This window comes from Protomyctophum parallelum (assembly GCF_964188405.1).
Source record: "Protomyctophum parallelum genome assembly, chromosome: 1".
Lineage (NCBI taxonomy): Eukaryota > Metazoa > Chordata > Actinopteri > Myctophiformes > Myctophidae > Protomyctophum > Protomyctophum parallelum.
Window position 1 is genome coordinate 91,561,081 of NC_139697.1, and position 21,115 is coordinate 91,582,195.

The 21,115-nt window shown below is 43.9% G+C and overlaps 1 protein-coding gene and 1 long non-coding RNA gene across 2 annotated transcripts; one reads left to right on the forward strand and one right to left on the reverse strand.

The window, feature by feature from the left end:
* Window positions 1-542: 542 nt before the first annotated feature.
* Window positions 543-4,276, forward strand: LOC310870524. Its single transcript, XR_014570243.1, has 3 exons — window positions 543-2,110; window positions 2,280-2,331; window positions 3,786-4,276. It is a non-coding gene; the product is annotated as an uncharacterized lncRNA (long non-coding RNA).
* Window positions 4,277-5,256: 980 nt separating this feature from the next.
* vdac1 (voltage-dependent anion channel 1) lies at window positions 5,257-20,530 on the reverse strand. The gene is made up of 9 exons (XM_083781704.1): window positions 20,443-20,530; window positions 14,141-14,210; window positions 12,545-12,594; window positions 12,078-12,230; window positions 11,297-11,349; window positions 9,880-10,107; window positions 8,276-8,426; window positions 7,429-7,486; window positions 5,257-6,408 (listed from the first exon to the last, which is right to left on the reverse strand). The coding sequence occupies exons 2-9, from the start codon at window positions 14,205-14,207 to the stop codon at window positions 6,317-6,319; spliced, it is 852 nt and encodes a 283-aa protein (XP_083637830.1). The 5' UTR covers window positions 14,208-14,210; window positions 20,443-20,530; the 3' UTR covers window positions 5,257-6,316.
* Window positions 20,531-21,115: the final 585 nt, after the last annotated feature.

Below are 21,115 nucleotides of genomic sequence, written 5' to 3' on the forward strand. Positions count from 1 at the left end.
CAGCCAGACGAAATTTCAGAAAAAAAATATTCATCTTTTTGGGCGATGGGTTGCCCTCTGTCTGGACCTTTAATCCATGTTATATTTTTGAGGTGATAGTAGGCTGATCAGACAAAATCAGACACTCGTTTTCCCGCCTCATCTGGCCACTTCCACGCTATGTGGATCTGGTTGTATTGTTTCCCTTGTACCAGAAAATGCTAGCCTATATATTTTGAAGAAGGCCTAGGCTTTTATGCTTAATATCGCGTTTGGTTTTGATGCTGCTGCATGAATTCACAAGAATACTGGAGCTTCCAGGAGTTGTGTGTGTATGACAGTGGGAAGAGAATGCAGGAACAGCAGTCCTAGTGAGTGGGCAAAGTGGGGATGAAGTAAAGGGGCTGTTGTTCTTGAACCAATCAGAATCCAAAAAGAGAATGTGTGTGGGGGGAGAGAGAGAGAGAGAGAGAGAGAGAGAGAGAGAGAGAGAGAGAGTTTGTAGCTCAAAAGAACAGATTAACAGGCAGTCAGTCAGTCAGTCATAGTTAGTTTTCAAATGAGTTATTTAGGTAATTTGTACATTTTAGAGGTCATGCTTAAATATTAGAGGACAGGATCAGAAGCGAGGGTCAGAGCTCAACACATGTGGTTTGTTTCTGCTGGTGGATTATCAACTGACCTCAGCCAATCAGAGCTGACGACACGACGGATGGATGGATTTGACTACCAACGGCTTCTTAAAGGAGTTACTACTAATATGACAGTATACTGCGATGCGAAGTGAGCGTGCGGATTAGTCAACAGTAACACCAACTTGGGACTCCTGACTTGCTGCCCTCCACACCCTCCGAGACCAGTGGCATACGATAATTATTCCCTGCGCGCATGTAGGCTATTCGCTCCCGCGTGGTCAATGGATGAAATGCTTAGCGGACGGTGTATTACGCTTCCTTTCAAAAACGTCTGCACGGCATACTATGTATAATATAGAGCATGGCGGTAGAACACGCCACTGCCTGACAACGGCTTTAATCGAGAAAACCAAAAGATTCCTGTGCACTAATTCAATAGTAACTTAATAACATTTTCTGGGCAACCCACTACTGTGGGCAGAAACCTGTGTCCTGTGATCATCTTATTGGTCAGTCAGTCATATTGGACGCTGGATATGATTGGTCGGTTATGTTGGACAGTGGATCTGATTGGTCGTCATATTGGACAGTGGATCTGATTGGTCGGTTATATTTGACAGTGGATCTTATTGGTCGTTCTCTGCGGTTGAGAACATGAAGAAGATTGTTGCCGTTTTTGAGAAAAGAAGAAAATCCAGACCTCTGTCTTCACCCCCTCTCTCCGTTCCTCCTCTATCGTCACCTCCTCTCTCAGTTCCTAGCCCCTCTTCCCTTCCCCTGTCTCCTCCACCTCCTAACGCCCGGCCCCCACATACACCTCCCCTCCCTCTCCGCCACTTGCATCTCGCCACCGTGACGGCAAGGGGAGGGAGGGAGAGACAGCAGGAGCTACGGGGTCATGGAAAGGTCAGAGGTCAGGCCGCCGGGGTCAGGATGTCATGGCCCAGTGCCACGGACAGGAAGTCCACCGCAGCCTTGCTAACGCCCCTCAAACAACTTCAGCCAATCAGTGACGCCCATCCTCAACCCAACATTAATAACAAGACACCTCGGCCTAAAATTAATAACATGACACCCCAACATAGCATTAATAACATTATACCTCACCCCAACCTTAAATCTCAACCTAACGTTAACATTACACCTCAACCTAACATTAAACCTCAACTGAACATTAATAACATCATGAAACCTCAACCCAACATGAATAACATGAAACCTCAACCCAACTTGAATAACATGATGGCTCAACCTAACATGACAGTAATGACACCCCAACAAAAATGTACTGAAGAATTTCAAACCCAGGCCCCGCCACCCGCTTTAACTACTGGCCTCAAACTCCACCCGGCTCCATCAGCCCTGCCTTTGTTATCTCAGTCTCTGATTGGTGGATTACCCATCAAGCCTTACCCTCATATGCCGCATGTCAAAGTCCCTCCCACTGGGCAGGGCTCTGAGACAACCCTCCTATCACTGCTGATCGTCTGTCAGAGGTAATGAGGACAAGGGGCTGAGCATATTCAAAGTTCAAACTTCATTACATTGAGTAACACCCTGTTATCCTGTGTATGTGTGTGTATGTGTATGTGTATGTGTGTGTGCGTCCGTGTGTGTGTGTGTCCGTGTGTGTGTGTCCATGTGTGTGTGTGTGTGTCTTTACAGTCGTCCCGGCAACAGCATGGTTTCCATTGACAAAAGGATTGAACATGCAATGGTAAGACTTTGTGCTGTTACTGTACATCATACTATGATTTTGTATTAATCTCACACACACACACGCACACTCATGCTTGAAGGAAGCATGAGTTCAAGTCCGTTGCTCTCCCCAGGTTGGTGGAGGGTGTGTAGAGCCCAGGATCACATTAGATATATATATATATATTTTTTTTAAGATATTTTTTTGCGGCTTACGCCTTTTATTGATTTTTTAAGGGACAGATAGTAGGCTGACAGGAAACGGGAGAGAGATGGGGGGATGACATGCGGTAAAGGCCGTGTCGGGTTCGGGAGTCGAACCCGCGGCACACCGCGACTGGATCACCAGTCCGGTGCCCAGACCGTTACGCTACCGCCTGGGCCCACATTAGATAATTGACACAGGGGTGAAAAATGGGTTACAAAATCGTGGGATAAAAAAATATATGTAAAAAAAAAAAAATGCAGGCCTGCATGGGATAGCAAAAGTGTTATTATCCAACATTGGGCAGAGGCTTAAACCCACAATCCGGCCGATATGCCCATATATCCATTTGACCAAAATCCCCGACCGCTATAACCATATCTATATGTGGGCATGCCCATATATAGGCCCTGGTGCACACATCACAGAGGACCTGAGGGAGTCTATACCGTATAGACTCCCTCAGGTCTCGTGGTGCACACATCACAGAGGACCTGAGGGAGTCTATACCGTATAGACTCCCTCAGGTCTCGTGGTGCACACATCACAGAGGACCTGAGGGAGGCTATACCGTATAGACTCCCTCAGGTCTCGTGGTGCACACATCACAGAGGACCTGAGGGAGGCTATACCGTATAGACTCCCTCAGGTCTCGTGGTGCACACATCACAGAGGACCTGAGGGAGGCTATACCGTATAGACTCCCTCAGGTCTCGTGGTGCACACATCACAGAGGACCTGAGGGAGTCTATACCGTATAGACTCCCTCAGGTCTCGTGGTGCACACATCACAGAGGACCTGAGGGAGGCTATACCGTATAGACTCCCTCAGGTCTCGTGGTGCACACATCACAGAGGACCTGAGGGAGGCTATACCGTATAGACTCCCTCAGGTCTCGTGGTGCACACATCACAGAGGACCTGAGGGAGTCTATACCGTATAGACTCCCTCAGGTCTCGTGGTGCACACATCACAGAGGACCTGAGGGAGGCTATACCGTATAGACTCCCTCAGGTCTCGTGGTGCACACATCACAGAGGACCTGATATATATAGTATATTTTGATATCAACACGGTCTACTTTGACTCAATTCAAAATGTTGTATTTCTCCAATGCATTATTGATAGAAAAATGTACTTTTCCCACCACTAGGATAATAGTAACATATTGATCGTGATCGACATAGTGACGAAAGTCATATAAGTAACATATTGACAGAGTACTGATAGATATACTCACATACTCATATTAAATGTATTCTGACAGGACCTGGTGAAGACACACCTCATGGTGGCAGTGAGAGAAGAGGTGGATCTGCTCAGAGACCAGGTTAGAGCACTTCAGGACAGAAACGCTCAACTGGAGAGAGAGAATTACATCCTGCAAGCTCTGAAGACACTCACACACCGATAAGACCACGCAGGACAGGACTGTGTGTTTTACCCATAGCTGACTGTGTGTTTTGGCAGTATTAGTCTTGATTTAACAATTGCATAAGGCTCACCAAAGCGCTTTTAAATTTGTTCTCATCTGAAAAGCAGTGAAAACACAGGGTCCCCGTCCCGTCCCAGGTCTGACGCCTAAACTGGGCCTGCCCTGTCCAAATGCCCAGAGTTGATATCATATTTCACCTCTGCCTGCGTCCATATAAAAACAGGTCACATATCAACCATGCAAGTGTCAGGGCCACTTGCAACACAGATGGCCTGGAGAACCCGTACCCTTCTGATTGATTACTAGAACCACTAGAACCACAAACACACCCCCCCCCCCCCCCCACACACACAATGTTTAATTGCACCAGTTTTAATTGATGTGTCTGGTGTTGATGAATGACGTGATGTAATGGCTTTCAAACCATTTGTTTATTTCAATCATTTAAAATGTATTTCATATTGTTTAATTGCGTTTTCTCCAAACTTGGTAATTTCTGTACCAATAAAGGTTCCAATAAAGGTTAATTGATTGACAGTGATATAATCATGCATTGACCTAGTGGTCAACAGGTCTTCAGGTTAGCCACTTAAACCCCAGCATCCGTATTGTGGGGAAAGTTTTCACAGGAAACCGATCCGACAAGCTCACAATGCTGTGGGGCGTTGTGAGCTTGTTGATCAGCTATTTTCTGCAAACGCTTTCCCCACAATAACAGAAAATACACTAGTAGAGAGCCCTGAGGGACTCCGGTCAACCATTAAAGGTTTTATGTAGTCAACTGTGTTTTAACTGTTTTTTTTTGCTGGGGTCTGGGGACCCCCTTAACCCATTTTGGGCAGGAACCCGTTTTGGTGTTATGCTTTAGCTATTTAAAAATAGCAGATCTACAAGCTCATAGCGAGCTTGTAGGTCTGCTATTTTTGAAAAATCAAAGAGCGACTGACATAGAAGACATTTTTAGAATCTGATCTCAGGTCAGCATGAAAACTGTCAGGATGTAGAAGACATTTTTAGAATCTGGTCTCAGGTCAGGACCCCTGCGTGTCCCCGGACCACACTTTGAGAATGAGTGTACTTTGAGTCATGTTGACCCATCAAACCTCTTCTATTCAATTATGCAATGCCACTAGTAGGTACTGTACATCAGCGGTTTAAAAATGGACAGTTACCAATGTGAATAGACTATATTTCTTGTCTTTTATTGACCCTATAAATATTTTTGCATTTGATTACCCCAGTACAGGTGGCACTGGTCTACTGTACTAGTTATCCACAAAGAACAGCACAGCCACAATGAAAATGTTTTCAGATGTTCTTTATTTTAACTCAGGGAGTGACAATATTGCCAAGTACACCAAGTTTCAATCCAATGACCAAAACCGGAAGACTTCCATTTTCTGTCAAACTTATCACGTTTTCCCCTTCATAGCATCATTTATTCAGTAACTTTGATGAACTTTTCTAGACCAAGAACAATTGACACGGTCAAGAGATTCAAGAGGGTTATCTCTCACTCATACATACTCATGATAGGTCTTCTCAGGCGGGTCAAACTATACCAGACCTACCATCAGTAAAATAATATTTGTTTCAGCTATATGTAACAAAATAAGTGATTTAACACTAAATGCACAGACAAAAAGACAAATGTGACAAAAAACACAGAATGTACACAGTAGTGGAGTTTAGTGTGCCTCTGGTCTCAGCAGTACAAACATCTGCTTACATCAAGGACACCTAAACCATTCCCATCATATAATATCTTAAGACAAACACATCCCTAACACAGAAAAGCTAGAACAGAATGAAGTAACTCTGGAGTGAAGAAGACAGCGGGGCTGGCCACAGGATGCTGGAATGGAGGTGGAATGACGGGAGCCACACACTGGCGCCACACGGTGGTGAACTACTTAACTGCATGCTTACTGCATCAAGCCGATTGTGGCTTCCCAATCTGACCCGTCTCGTTAAGATTTCCCTCCCTTTATTTATTTATATCGGAAAGCGGAGAGGGACATACATTATTAAAGCATTTTTTTTAAAGGTTGTAGCTAAATGAAAATGAGTGAGACCAACGTGAACTAAACGCTACTTTTCCACCTTTTTTCACTTCTGTTACATTTGTTCTTCTCGAGTAGGCCCCAGCATTTTATGTTAAATTTGTTCTCAAGTGGGCCCCAGTATTTTATGTTCCCTTACAGCGGCTCAATTATTTGACCGACGTTGCCTCGTGTCAACCACAGTACATGTAAAAGGGACACGGAGAGTTGTGAGGGTTAGCTATTTAATAAAGTATTTGGAGCTTCTTTCGATGGGGGTGTGATTGTGTGTGCGGGGAGCCGGAGGAATGCCTCATCTTTCTATAACTGGAACTCAAGGCCGAGGCCAAGCTTGTGACCTCCAGCATTGATGTTCTTCCCATCCAGGAGAGCAGAGAGGGTCATCTTGACGCCTACAGACACATCGAAGACAAGTCAGCAGAGCTGCACTATTAACTGAACGCAATTATTTGAACTAATACATTTTTTGATTTCTTTATTCATTATTGTTATCATCCATAAAAATAGCTGGATGAAATTAACAGAAATGTCATTATTTCCAGCATTATTTCTATGTCATTGTCCACTAACTACTTTCAACCTATGGTTAAACTTCTTTTGAGAGAAAAAACTAAAACAAAACAAATACAGTAGTCAATCTAAAAGCTCACAAACGTCACATCGTGACACCTCGTCAGCATTTTGATTGGCCATTTTCACGATTTTAGATATATTTTTTAGTATAACATTATTAACCATATGGCTTGTTTAGGCCATAGTACATTCGGTTTTTTTGTATTTTTTTATTGGTACCTCAAGAAGTCGCATTTCAGTAATAGCTTTTGTAGTTTGTATATTTAAGTTATTTAGTGCAATTGTTTAGTTTACAAAGCCAAAAAGCAAACAAATGGAATTTTGTTCCCGATATGCAATGGCAAAGACAACAAAAAGACAGCCTCTCAGAGGGAAAGGAGAAGGGCCTTTCAGACGATGCTGTTCAGAATCCCTCACAGTTTAGCCGAGCTGGCCTACAGTTCACAAGCTGCTTATTGGAGTTCAAATCTTTCATTACTCCAAAGAATCATCCGTCTTATGAAGGGCCAGGATATGACATAACAGTGGATATACAAACTATGAAAGAAGATATCCAGATATAGTATTGTGTTTTTAGACATTAAACAACCACCTCCAGACCCCACCTTCCTCAGAGGGCCTTCAGAAAGCATGCTCCCCGTCGCTGTTCACAATTTCTCACAGTTTAACAGTGCTGGCCTAGCAGTGAACAAGTTGCTCATTGGATGATGCTTTGATGTTCACAATGGAGTAATGAAAGATTTCAACTCTGTCTAATGAAGGGCCAGGATGACATAACCCTTGGAAAGACGGTTTATAGCTGGCTATATACATACTGGCTATACTGTATATACACTCACCAGGCTTCAGAGTCTGAGAGTATCCCAGGCCAACAAGGCTGGAGTTGTTCACCTTGGCCTGCGTAGGAAATATAAAACAACGTATCAGTGTTAGATCATTTATTCTCTCACTATAAGCATTCCGTTTTTGATTGAATAATTTATCAGTCAGAAATGAAAACAGCACTTGGTACAGTCAGACATTAACTTTCTTTGACTTCTATTAATCCAGACTAGCCTCTCTGATTTCTAGCCTCTCTGATTTCTACCGAGTAGTAGCTTCCCCGTCGCTAGGCAACGCTTGCTTCGGCGGTGCGACGTCAATGAAATGTTTCTCCTCCGTCCACTTCCATCATAAGCACGGCCTTTAGCTGTGTATTTCACGGAATTGAGGCTCAGATTGAGGTAAAGGACGATGTTAGGAGCTCAATTTAAAAAAACTCTGTGCTGCCTCGCGGTTACTATATTAGCGGTTCTGACGAAAGCGAAGGGGAGCAGCCGAGGCACGAAAGTGGCTGATTACCACTCCTGGTTCACTGGGGTGAATTACGGGGCCTTCAGAAAGAAAAGGCCTTGACCTGTGCATTCTTTTGGCAAGCGGCACCGGAGTCAATGGTGGCATCAAAAGAGGCTAAAAGGATAACACAAAAAAAGTCCTGGTGATTTGTTTTCAATGTGGTCCTATGTATTCAATTCATCAACAAGATTGGTATTGGACAATCGCTTTTGGGGTCGGGTTTAGCGAAGGGTCCATTATGTGACAATCAACCATCAAATAAAATGTCATGATGGTGACACAGTCCTACCCTGCCCCACAAGACTTTAAACACGCTTGGTAAAACTCATACAAAGATGGAGCACTACTCACAGAGAAGGCTGCGTCAGCATCGATTTGGTACTTTGCAGCGATACCAAAGCGGGTGTTGCTGTTTCCAGCGGTCCAAGCGAGGTTGACCGCCGTCTCCAGCTTGTCATTCACCTTCTGATAGATGGAGCCACCGAACTCAGTGCCGTCGTTTCTGGAACAGAGACAAGGTGTTCAAAGTTATTACTGCGATGGCGAGGGGTTTTCTCTATGGAAAGTATACCAGTATTACCAGAGGTGGGCAACAATGTCTTTGTGAGGTTTCAGTCTCTCACAAAGGGACCTCCGCGGAACTATTTGAAAAACAGACAATATCTAACAGGCGTTGACACGAAGGGTGTCCCACTTTCCCCTGGCAGGTAAATAAACTTTCGGGCAGGTGGAGTTTGCTTTCAGGTTGCCTGACTGGGCTTGTTTGAGAGGAGTATGCCAAATGAGGTATGACATTTTTATCGCACAGCTCCAAAAAGTAGATTTTTTTGTTAAATTGAACAGTAATTCAGCATGACCTTTGGGCATATGGAACATGACCTGTACTTGCCTGACAGGCAAGTGCCTCCGAGACCTTAGTAGTAGTAAGTAGCCTTGCCGAGCCATGAGGCCCATAGGGCAGAAGTTTATCTCCTGTTTCTGTAGCGTGAGGCAGCTTGATGTACAAGTACACCCTCTGGACATGACGCTAGCATGTCGCAGGGACTTACCCCCAATCCAACCCTTGATGCTGAGTGCCAAGCAGGGAGGCACTGGGTCCCATTTTTAGAGTCTTTGGTAAGACCCGACCGGGGATTGAACCCCGACCTCCCAGTCTCAGGGCGGACACTCAAACCACAAGGCCTCCAAGATGACTCAAGACTGAGTCATCCAATCACACTCTGGCTTTCTGGTTTAAACTTAAACCTGTATGGCTCTTTGGTCCACCTGCTTCAAATCATTTATATAAGTTGCTATTTGGCGGACCTCGCATCACAAGCAGGCCATAAATGTGCCACAATCAGACTACTTTGTACAGTTGTTGCAGCATGTGGTTTGTGCATAGAAACCTGGAACAGTGTGGGTGAACGGTACCGCAGGGAGAATTGAGAGATTATTGACTGTCATCTCTCGCCAGTTAAACCGGTTTCATTTTGTTTTGCAGGGCCTTTTTTGTTTTTTCTTAAATATTTTTTATCCCATGATATTGTAACCCATTCTTTACCCCTGTGTCAATTATCTAATGTGATCCTGGGCTCTACACACCCTCCGCCAACCTAGTCCCCATATATGGGGGACATGGGGAGAGCAACGGACTTTAACTCATGCTTCCTTCATGCCCGAGTGTCCAAGTTGCTCCTTTACACCTGACAGGGGGGAGTTTCCCTGGTTGGACGTAGCGTGGAAGGAACACGTTATTCCAACCAGTTTTGCAGGGCCTTTTTAAAGCTTTCTGACGGCAATACGTTGCTGAGGTGTCGCAATAAAATAACTTACTGCTCGTAGGCGTGCTCTGTGATTTGTCTGCAACTCACTGTGAGTATGCACTATGCAGACATGTAAAATTAGGCTAAGGTACTCTCAAAGCCCAACAAAGTAGTTATGAAAAACACATTAAATGTAAAAAATGGTCTTACACATTCGTGTGGAGTTGGAATTCGTCGGTCATGAAGCCAACGGTAAAGTTGCTCTGGGTGACCCTGTTCCTGCCGGCCTCGAAGGTGGTCTGGTAGCCGGCCAGCCAGCCCTCGTAGCCCACTACTGCGTGGCCATGGAGGGTTGTACCGTTGATGTCGTAGTCTACGTCGCAGCCCAGGTTGATGAGCTCCCGCTTGTACGCCGTCTTGATCTTGCCACTTTTCTTGCTGCAGGAAAACGAGAGGAGGATTTGTTTCACAACTAACCCGGGTGAAGGTCTGTCGCAGGTTTGTCTAACCATCATTGGGTCTGGAATGATCGGAGTGGAGCCAGCGGTACCGACTACTGACCATGTTCAAATGGATAGACAGAAGATTCAAAAGGGACTTTTCACACATGGCTTCACGTACCACAACAACCTAGGGACACTGTAGGAGTGAGATGGTGTGTTCCTACTTAGGCCGTTTTCAGTACGCCAAGCCACATTAAACTGTTTCCTTATAATGGGTTTCTATTGAGAGGAAAATGGAAATATATAGTGCTTCGGCAGTTTATTTTATTTCCTTTTGGCAGTAGATAAATATTTATGACCACAAAGTTTGGTTCATGTCAGTTCATGTTTTGTTGGTGCAAAGACTTTCATTTTCCTTTCAGCAACTAAATATTTAACTTGCTAGTGTTGAGAGAAATTCATTTCTATGATTTAATGCTGTATGTATTCTGGAGGGGGCATGATGTGAATATAACTTGTGTAGTACAAATGGCTGATTTAAGCAGTTACACCTGGCCTGAGTCAAACTATAGACACTGAGGCAAGTGTGACAATACCACCCGGCTTGCATCGATGCACATGGGCTAAATCATACATGGGCAACCGGTGGCCCAGGGGCCACATGCGGCCCCCAACTTCACTTAATGTGACGATACAGTTTCTACATTAGTAAAGAAAATCCGCCAAATGAGCCTCGTCACAGACAAAGTTTAATTCATGTTTCGATTTCTGTGTATAGTACTGTACCTTGACTAACAAAAGCAAGCAGCAAACAAGGGGTCACACTGGATATGGTATTTATAAATCTGAGAAGGCCTATATTTGCATACATACAGTACAAGGATTTTCTTTTACTTGGTGAGGCCTGGCTGGTTTCATAGTGAATGGCAACGAATACCAACTATAGAAACAATATGGTTCTAAGGTTCTTTCTAGGTTGGTTCTAAAAAGGTTTAAATCAATTTTTCTTTCTTTCTTATTTGCCAGCCTTAATTAACGGATCTAAAAATGTGATTGAAATGCAAAATCAATACAGAAAATAATCAAGAAGTTCAAGAACTCTGTAGTCCCTTGGTATAATGTTCCCTGAACTGTAGGAAACGTTAAAAAGGGCCTGAACAACAGCTTACAGCGATGAAACTCACCCAGTGTTTGGCGAGAACGACGAATCAAAGGTCATCTTCAGGCCCTTGGCAATCTGTAGAGAAAGCAAGGATAATGTTGTCATTGGTGACATGTAACAGTCTACAGAACACAGACATTTAGTGAAAGAATAAATAAATCCAATTAATTCATTGGATCTTTCAATTAATTTAGTTAATAGAGTTAAAGGTGTGAACTGATTCCATGATTCAGTGAGTGAAAAGACAAATGATGGTCAAAAATAATCGATTCAGCAATGCATCACGATTCGGCCGTGCAGGAATTCAATGCCCCAATGTGACATAATCGATAATCGAAGACTAAATATAATTATAATACTGTATATAATATAATATTAATATAATTCTAAATAAAATATGTTGTTCAGTGACCTTGTATTGACAGATAATTGACTGATAATTAATTAGCTGAAAGATTTGCCATGTTGTGCAGAAATATAGAAAAGTGTGATGCATTGCAATGCATCGTAGAATCGAATCGTAGTCGAATTGAATTGTGAGGGCAGTGCCAATGCACACCTCTACCGTTATACTCATATTAGTCTGCCATTAGTCTTATGTTGACGAATACTCTCTTATGGGGGTGCCTGGCACAAAATCTTTTCAATTGGGGTTCATGACCAAATCCATTAATTAAAATGTGATTATTTTGAGGGGCCCCCAGTTAAAAATACGATTATTTTGGGGGGCCCCCAGTTAAATATGTGATTATCTTGGGGGGGTCACAGGCTAAAACGGTTTGAGAACCACCGTACTACAGTACCTGGTCTTCTACGGTGATCTCGGTGCTCAGTGTGTTGTCCGTGTTCCACTTCTCTGTGAAGGTCAGGCCGTGTTCGGCCCACTTGTATTTGGTCTCCAGAGATCCGGCCACCTTGCTGGTCTCTGTGTTGGCGGAGCCACCACTGCTGAACTCCTGTGAAGGTGATGGACGGACGCGCAGACAAGTTAACGGGAGCAGAAAGAAGTGCAAGAATCATGTATTGAAACATCTTTAGGTCTCTGGTTAAAAATATCATTCACGTACTCAATGACCCGTTCGATAAATGTTCCTGAAATTCAAAATGTTTTTTTTTTTTTACATAAATATTTGCAATAACTATGCTGGTCATCAAACAGGGGTCTAGTAGGAACCTAATGGAACTCTTGGAGTGTACACAGAGATTTCAACAGGTAGATTGGGGTCCACAGAGCTGACATAATTGATCTCTGATAATAATGACTACTCACCAGTCCATTCTCAGACTTTGTTTTCAAGTCCAGCTTGATGAGGCCAAAGCCTGGAAAACAAATAAAAAAAGGAGTTGTGTTACAACAACTAGATCTAATCTTTGGAAAAGTGATTTCGTATGGAATTATTCCTGCCAAGAAAACAAAGCCCATGCTTTGCAAATACTCACACACGCCGTAAACACATTAAATCAAAGCATTGTTTTGTGTCAGAGAAATATTGATTTGTCAGTCTCATTATTGATATGTGCGTATTGATTTGACGTGGTGGTCCTGTGAGGCATGACCAACAGCTCGGTGGTTCGTAGGACCATTTTTGCATCAAGCCTGCGTTCCATCCATCATAATTACAACTTCCATTCCACCACCTATCAATATATCCATCTCAGCTTCCATTTTTACATACATGCATCCATCCATCCAGCAAGCAGCTTTAACATTGATCCATTCATCAATTTGGACAGGTCTCCAACCATTTACCCATAAACCCATCCATTACCCTTACCACACACCAACACACACCAACCCCATTCAATTAAGCCCTACATACTTTGTCATGCAATGAATAGTGAGAATAGCTGATCTACAATCGGCAATTGCATTGCTGCATGTATATGTACTAGGATTTTTTGGGGGACTCAAAATAAGGCAGTGATTAATAATACCTGAACAAATCTTGTGACACGTTGTGAGCTTGTAGATCTGCTTTTGCCTAATGTTTTTCGTCTGAATGCTCATCTATTATGCCATGTCCAGAATAGGGATGCTAGGAATCAAGCGGCTAAGTCACTGAGTGTGCATTAAAGTGACGTGTGGTTCTCATCATTCTCCGATTCCCAAAGTGGAAGGAACAGCTCAACCTTGGCCTGAGGGACAGCAGAGATGATGTTAGAATAACCATGACTCAGCCTTGTGATCCTGATACTGTGACAGAGTAGCAGAATATGGGATATTATTTGGCTAGTGCTGAATAAAACCAGCTTATTTTCTGGATTTTTGACACTTTTGTTCTAATTTCTTTGCTTCAGAAAAACCAAGGGCTATTTGTTCTAAGGTGGCTCACTGCTGTTCGCTTTCACTATCGGAAATAGTGGGTCAACCATATAATGTACAATGTACTGTTCGATTCTGGGCGGAGATCTGTCCCTCTCTCTCCTATCTAGAAAACTAGTTTTAAAAAAGAGCTCATGGCCCATTGCACAATCAGGGAGACCCCAAGAGAATCACTAGGTCCCAGGCATAGAATACAGGCATACTATGTATTTACTAACCCAGCCACACCTAAGGACTTCCACTCAAAATCAGGTTTTTCTTTAACAAACATGCGACACATGAGGAGTAACCAGTGCTGTTAAAATGGAAGAGTTGATCTGAATCAGAAGTTAAGGGGATTTTAAAATCGTTTGTGTTCATCCCCTACTTCTCTTTATTTACTCTGTTTAGTTCATATTAACGTCTTATTTTGAGACTATCATAGCCTTTTATTACCGCTTTATCTGTAAAACACTCTGAAAACTCAAACAGGTATATTGTTATTACAACTACACTCCCTGGTATGTGGACTATTTGGTTTAATTTGGTTAGTTCAGTTCTCACCATATCCCTTGGCGAAAACATCCTTGGCAGGCTTTCCAAGGTCAACATAGGTCGGAGGTACAGCCATTATCTGCAAATAGAAGAGAGGAGGAAAAGAGTTAGGGGTGACTAGTAAGACCATGAGTAAGATGTTAACCGAACTAAGCAATTTTATCTAAATCATCGACAATCAATCATTTAATCTACTTTGGGCATGTGATTATAGGCAAAAAGCTTCAAAACAATTGTACACATTTTTCTAAAATAGTTCAAAATAGACTGAGGCTTTGTGAGGTAAGCTTGTAGAGTTGCCATTTGATTATTTTTGCCTGATATCATTGTGAGGAAGCATATAAAATAGCTCAAGGCTCTAATGCTGATTACTTAGGTTAGAACCCGTCGCAGTGGTGTCCGCTGTCCGGTTAGAACTTAAACCAGGATGTTTCGTCTTCAGCCTTCTCCCTGAAGCCGACTTCTCCGACTACGCTATGCTATGTCACGATGACTAAGCCAGTTAGATCTATCCATATATGGTTCTACCACATCTACCTGATATCAGCACTAGGTCGGCTCGGGGCCAAATATAGGGATTGATATACTAGACATGTCATATGTCATATAGCCCAACGTCCTAGTCGGATATCCCCATATATGGGGACTAAATATCCAATGAGCAACAACTCAGATCCAATAACATGACTGGAAGTGAGTCTTCGTTACAGCCAACCCAGATTTCACGTTGAAATCTATACCGTATCCAGAAGACTCGAACAATTCTCCTTTCTTTCGGGGCCAGGCCTGATAGTTATCCAGCAAGGGAAACCCTTGAAGATGTTAAAATCTTTCCATTAGTCTGCTGACGATCTGTGTATGCTCAGACAATCCAAGCTCTTTGGCGATAAATGCTCCCTCAATATTATTGACTTGGTTTGGCTGTGCGGCACGAGATACCTCGGAAGATACAGCCACCCCGTGCAAAACTTGAAGAGCTCCGATGCCCTTGCATCATCATGCTGTCCAGACGATGCTCTCATGATATCTACCAGAGCCTTCTGGCCTTAACGACATATGAAGCTCTAGGTGAAAGCCTTTAATACACTTGACTTAAGTCAGATAGTTAATCGAGATATCTAAAACATAAAAATCACACCCGTGTGAAGTGAGGGGCGCTCTTATCATCGTACATCATCATGACTTAACATGTCGATTTGCTCAGAAACACATGACGTAAATTCTCCTTTCATTGTCAATGGCCTTTAATGTTTGCGTTAGCACAAAAAGCCGATGTGCTCAGACACATATGACATAAATTCATTGTCAATGGCAAATGTGACACGAGGTACCTACCCCACACACACACACACAGTGACTCAACTCAGCTAAGCTAAATTGAAATAGAACTGAATGTAAAATCATCTTTTTCCCAATATCATATCTTGACTTAGATCATGTTTTCCTTCCTACTTTTTAAGCTTAATCTATACATCACAGCTTTCCTCCTAATACCTGGAAGACCAAGACTAGATAACTAGATAAAGTGCCCCTCGGGCACAGGTCTCCACCAGGGCAGGTCAGGTTGTGGCCTCCTGGTGGCGCTATAATAGGCCAATGTGAAAAGGGTGCCCTTTCTACTTGCCTTGGACGGCAATTGGATGATTTGAGGCCTTTTGTTCAAAACGGGCCAATCCTGCAAACGTTGAAAGTAGGGATGCACCGAAAGGGAAATTCTTGGTCGAAACCGAATACCGAATATAGGAAACAGTTGGCCGAAAACCGAATACCGAATAGCCGAATACATATTTGTTGTAAAGCTACCTGATTATGGCAAAAGACATGATTATGGCAAAACCTAACTTAAATAATAAACACTTATGGGTCCATTAAAAAACATCTAATTAATTGGAGGCTTTGTGATTAATTAATCTCAATTAATCACATTTTAATCGCATATCAATAGGCCTATTTGACCTGAGCAGTGAGCTTTTTTTTCTACATAAGCATAGGCAATAAAACAAGTAGTAATAATAATAGTGATAATAATAATATTTATATAAAGCTTCTCTGAGTACTTAGACACTTTTCAAGGAGAACATGAGAAAACAAATAAAAACAACTTTATTAGAGAAAAACTAAGACTATGGAATAAAATAAATTAAAGTGGAATGAGATAGCAATATTCCAGAGGTGGGTTTGAATTTATAGGTGGTGGCATGTCTCTGAGTTTTGGGAAGTGCATCATTTTGACAGGTCTGCCTGCTGTCACGTGCTGTGGACAGTGAAACCCTTCATGACCATTAAACATGGGCAGACGCAACGATACAGTATCATTGTGTGAGGTGTTGGGGAACGGATGGAAAGTACTGTTAAAACTAACGTTAGCTCCCATGCTATTGCTAGCTATAGCTTCCCTCGTCAACATAACACCACCCGACCCGTCCACAGATCGGGTGGAAGAGCTGCTGATATCACGTTGCTTGTGCCCGTGGATGGGAAATAAGATTTAAAAGGCTATGGAAGCTTGGATGAAAGCACAGATGTATGCAATAAAGTTGTGTCGGATCTGCCTGTGCATTGAAGCATTCCGTGACTGCTGCTCGTGTGTTGTGTTGTGACTGCTGGCTGTTGCCTGCTGAGCTGATGCAAGAGCGTCATAAGCATGCGCCCTTCCTGCGCTGAAAGTAGCAGATCTACAAGCTATCTACCCGTCGCAATGCACAGCGCGTTGGCCTTGTACATCTGTGTTTTTCCCGCAGTTTAGTTCGATTCACAACTTTAGGACCACTACTACTATTCGGTGATATTTTTCGGCTTATTTGAGCCGAAACCGAATAGGCCAAAAATACATTTTTAGCCATTTTCGGCCGAATATTTTCGGTGGTCGAATTTTCGGTGCATCCCTAGTTGAAAGCCAATGTTAGCCAATTAGGATGGAAAATGATATATCGGACAGATCCGTCTTGAACACATGACTATAGATAGTGTGTAAGCCAATCAGTGTAGAATCTGAGAAATCCAACAGACTCGTCTTGAATGAAATCTGTGCGAGTAACATAAGCAGTGTTTTACAGAAAACGGCCTCATGGTGGCGCTATAACCGGCAGATGTGGAAGGATGCAGGGACAATGTTTTTCCATGGCCTCTAGGGAGTGCGCATACATAAGTTGTATACAGATCGATGCAGTTATAGCTAAAAACAGGAATTGGCCTGTTATAGCGCCACCGTGAGGCTGATTTGGGGGGAAAATGTGCGTGTATAATTTCATGGAAATTGTGGCATTTTTTCGAAACGGACCAATCGTGTGAGCTTTGGAAGCCAATCTTAGCCAATCAGGATGGAAGATGGGAAATGGTGCCGCTCCGTGTTGATCACATGACTATGGCGATAGTGTATACCGAAGTGTGATGTATGGATAAAATGTGTATGAGTAATCTACAGAAATGTGTTTTGCCTAAATCAGCCTCATGGTGGCGCTATAACAGGCCGTTGAGGAATATTTGGGGCAGAGGTTCGTCGTTGGCATCCAGGGAGTGTGTGTGCAAAGTTTGGCATGGATCGGGCCAACGGTGCCGGAGATTAGCTGATAACAGACGGACGGAAGGACGGACGGACGGACGGACGGACGGACGGACGGACGGACGGACGGACGGACGGACAGACAGACAGACAGACGGACGGACGGACGGACGGACGGACGGACGGACGGACGGACGGACGGACGGACGGACGGACGGACGGACGGACGGACGGACGGACGGACGGACGGACGGACGGACGGACGGACGGACGGACGGACGGACGGACGGACGGACGGACGGACGGACGGACGGACGGACGGACGGACACACACACACACGGACGGAGTGCAAAACATACTCTCCCCCATGCCTTCGGCCTGGTGGAGACAAAAACTAGAAGTTACTACTGCGTTATGTGCTCTTCCGGTTACATGGTTGCCTGCGTATGTTGTGCAAGGACATGCCTATTTCATCACCAGGGACCCAGTCTAATCGGATATCAAATCATTTTCAATAGTACAGAAAGTCAGAAACATATCAGGGATTGTGTCGTAAAGTCAGTCCACGGACATGCACCCACTGATAACAGATAGGGCTGGAATTGTAACTACTGTAACTACCAGCTAAACTAATCTTTGGTTGTATTATTGTATATCAGGGTTACTCAAACCACACAGATTGATTCAGGGTCACTGGGCTGCCATGATCACCCATATGCTCTACTTACTACATGGATCTTCAACAAGGGGTCTGGTCCGGGACCCCTAAGGGGTCCTGTGACCGCAGGGTGGCGCAAAAACTTTGAGTGATAGGAAATAACTAAAATAATAATCATTAACCAGTCTTGAACCGTAGCATCCCTATTCTGGGAGGGACCATTTGCCGAAAATAGCAGATCCACAAGCTCAATGCATGGAGTTTGGAAGCGCTCGTCGTAAGTCACTGAACGGCCCTGCATGCCATCTGTTTCGAATTTGCACATAATGCAGGAGGCAGCAGCGCCGACCCCTTAATAAAACCGAGCGCTTCCTAACACTAACACTTGCACAGAATTTCTTGACAGAAAGTAGCTCATAACATGTCTACGGGGGATTTTTATGAAAAACAAGCTCGGCAGATTGAAAGAGGATAATTCAAGGTTGGACTACAGCTGCAATGTTGGTGAGTTTAACGTTTAACAAGCAGATCGCAAACGCCCCCCGCCAACTTAAACATGTTCGCCCAACAAGCTGAGCCAGTGCTGGAAGGGAGTCTGGAGACCATAATGATTTCAACACACTCAGAAGTTGCTGTTGTTGCGTGGTTCTGACTGAACATAATGGCTGTCTGACCCTGACAAAGTGGAATGTATAGGCAGGGGTCCTCCTGTCCCTCCAGAGACCAATGGGCTTCAAGTTCTCCCAAGGATCTTACTTGAGACAGGAAATGATGAGTGCACACACACACACGCGCGCACGCACGCACGCACGCTAAGCCATTCAACCCATGTGTCATTCTCCCAGCCTTACACAAACACATGGTATGCTTGTGCATACACGTACGTCCTACGTACACACACACACACACACACACACACACACACACACACGATCAGCCAGGACCTCCCTCTGACAATGACTTTGGTTTCTGTACATATGCCACAGGCAGGAGGACGGTTTAGCAGCACAAGTCTGGAGTTTATCATCATAAAGGCCTCTGCTACCCTTCAAAACACCAGCATCCAATACAACACTGTCACTGTGGAGGCTAATTTATTGGACAAAACAAGAGTCTAGTGTGGTTGAAACTTGAAAGTCAGACAACAGAACATTATTCTTGTCCTCTTACTAAAGATATGGATCAGTACACACACGCACGCACAGGGCTGCAAATCATTAACCTATTATTGTATTTAGATGGAGATGCACAAGCTATGTAACCTCGCCTCACCAGGCTTTCCACCACCTCGGAGGAAAACAAGCTATGACTTTCCCTTTGCATACAAACCTGTGATCTCTCCAATAACCTTCACTGATAGTATGCACCAGTCTATGCACAGTATATAGGCTACAAAAGGCCAATAACTAACTGCCTGGTAGCTTTCAAGTTTTGGGAGGGGGATGTCGTGATAAAATAAGGCTGTTTTTATCCCAATGTCATCAAGCCTCTGGCAGACAGTGCTGCCCAAGGGGGGGTGCCCTTCCAGGGTGTTTTAACTGGTAGCAAAAGAAGGTGTGACGTTAAAAAATAAATAAGAGGGGCAGTTTAGTTTGCTACAAACTGCCCTTTAGCTTAGCCAACAGATTAACCTTAGCCTCCTCCTGTCACACGCCGACAGGCTGTCCGCGTGTGACACACATCGGGATAGAGGTTGAACATTACATGGACATACCTCTGTTTTAAGCTCACAGAATAACTGCTGAGCACACCACCGCAGAGGAGAGGTGGTGTGAGTGTGCTCAGCAATAAATTACTCTGTTGGCTTTAAACGGTTACATTATCGTTAATACAGCAGCCCAAGTCCAAGTGACCGCTTTAAAATTGACAGTTAAAAGAATGACAGTTAAAAAAAAAAGACAGCAGCTCCAAATGACAGTTAAAACAGCCCAGGCAAGTGAGTTGACCGTTACTAGCTAGCTAGCTAACTTAGCTACAGGCCTTGGCTGGAGCATCCCTCCCCTCCTTCCACTGTCCCCTGACTGCTGAAGCCTCAATCAGCGGATCATCCACACTGGCTGAGAAGGTCACGGTGTACCGGAGGCAGCTGCTGCTGCAACGCCAAGGTGAAAAGACGGTTTTAAAATGTCCGTCTTTATTAAAACATTTACCTTTCTGTCAGTGTGGCTTCCAGTCCTGCCCGTAGATGGATTCCTGTCTCTGTCAGACAGCAGCGGCTGCACAAAAGGGAGGAGTGGAGAGAGAGAAAGGAGGAGGTGCGCCGCCGGTGCAGCAGCGGGCCGTCACTGCAGCGTCACACGCTAGAAGTCACGACGCAAAAAAGCGTGATATCCCAAGTTCATGGTGCGTTCACTGTTTCACACAGACACCACACGGGCAGATGAAACGATGCAAAGACGCGTTGTTGTGAGTTGATTTGGAGCACCTACGTGCATCATTCCGTCTTTGCAACGTTATGTCGCTGGCTTCCATTGACAATGAATGGTAGACTGTATCGTATCGTTTCATCTGCCCGTGTGAACGCAACAAAGTGGAGGGCAGTGTGGGCAGCAACCAGATCTATGAAAATAAGTGACTATAGCAGCCACAAGAGCAACGGCATTCGGCCATTTAAAATTATTAATAATAATAATAATAATAAATATAGCTGCAAGCAGCTATACAACTTACAATTTAGGCATTTAGCAGACGCTCTTGATCCAGAGCGACTTACATTAAGCAAAAACAAAAGCATGGCATACATCACATATATAAAAAGTAGTTATCATGAATCATGTATAAACTAAGAACGTAACAGTGGAGTATCTATGTCAACTATACATA

Excerpts from the sequence above, each read along its gene's own strand:
- vdac1 (XM_083781704.1), bottom strand. The coding sequence starts at position 14,207 with ATGGCTGTACCTCCGACCTATGTTGACCTTGGAAAGCCTGCCAAGGAT. Across the intron at positions 8,427-9,879 it reads TTCCAACTCCACACGAATGT|AAACGACGGCACTGAGTTCG; the intron begins GTAAGACCATTT and ends TCTCTGTTCCAG. Across the intron at positions 6,409-7,428 it reads CTCTCAGACTCTGAAGCCTG|GCGTCAAGATGACCCTCTCT; the intron begins GTGAGTGTATAT and ends ATGTGTCTGTAG.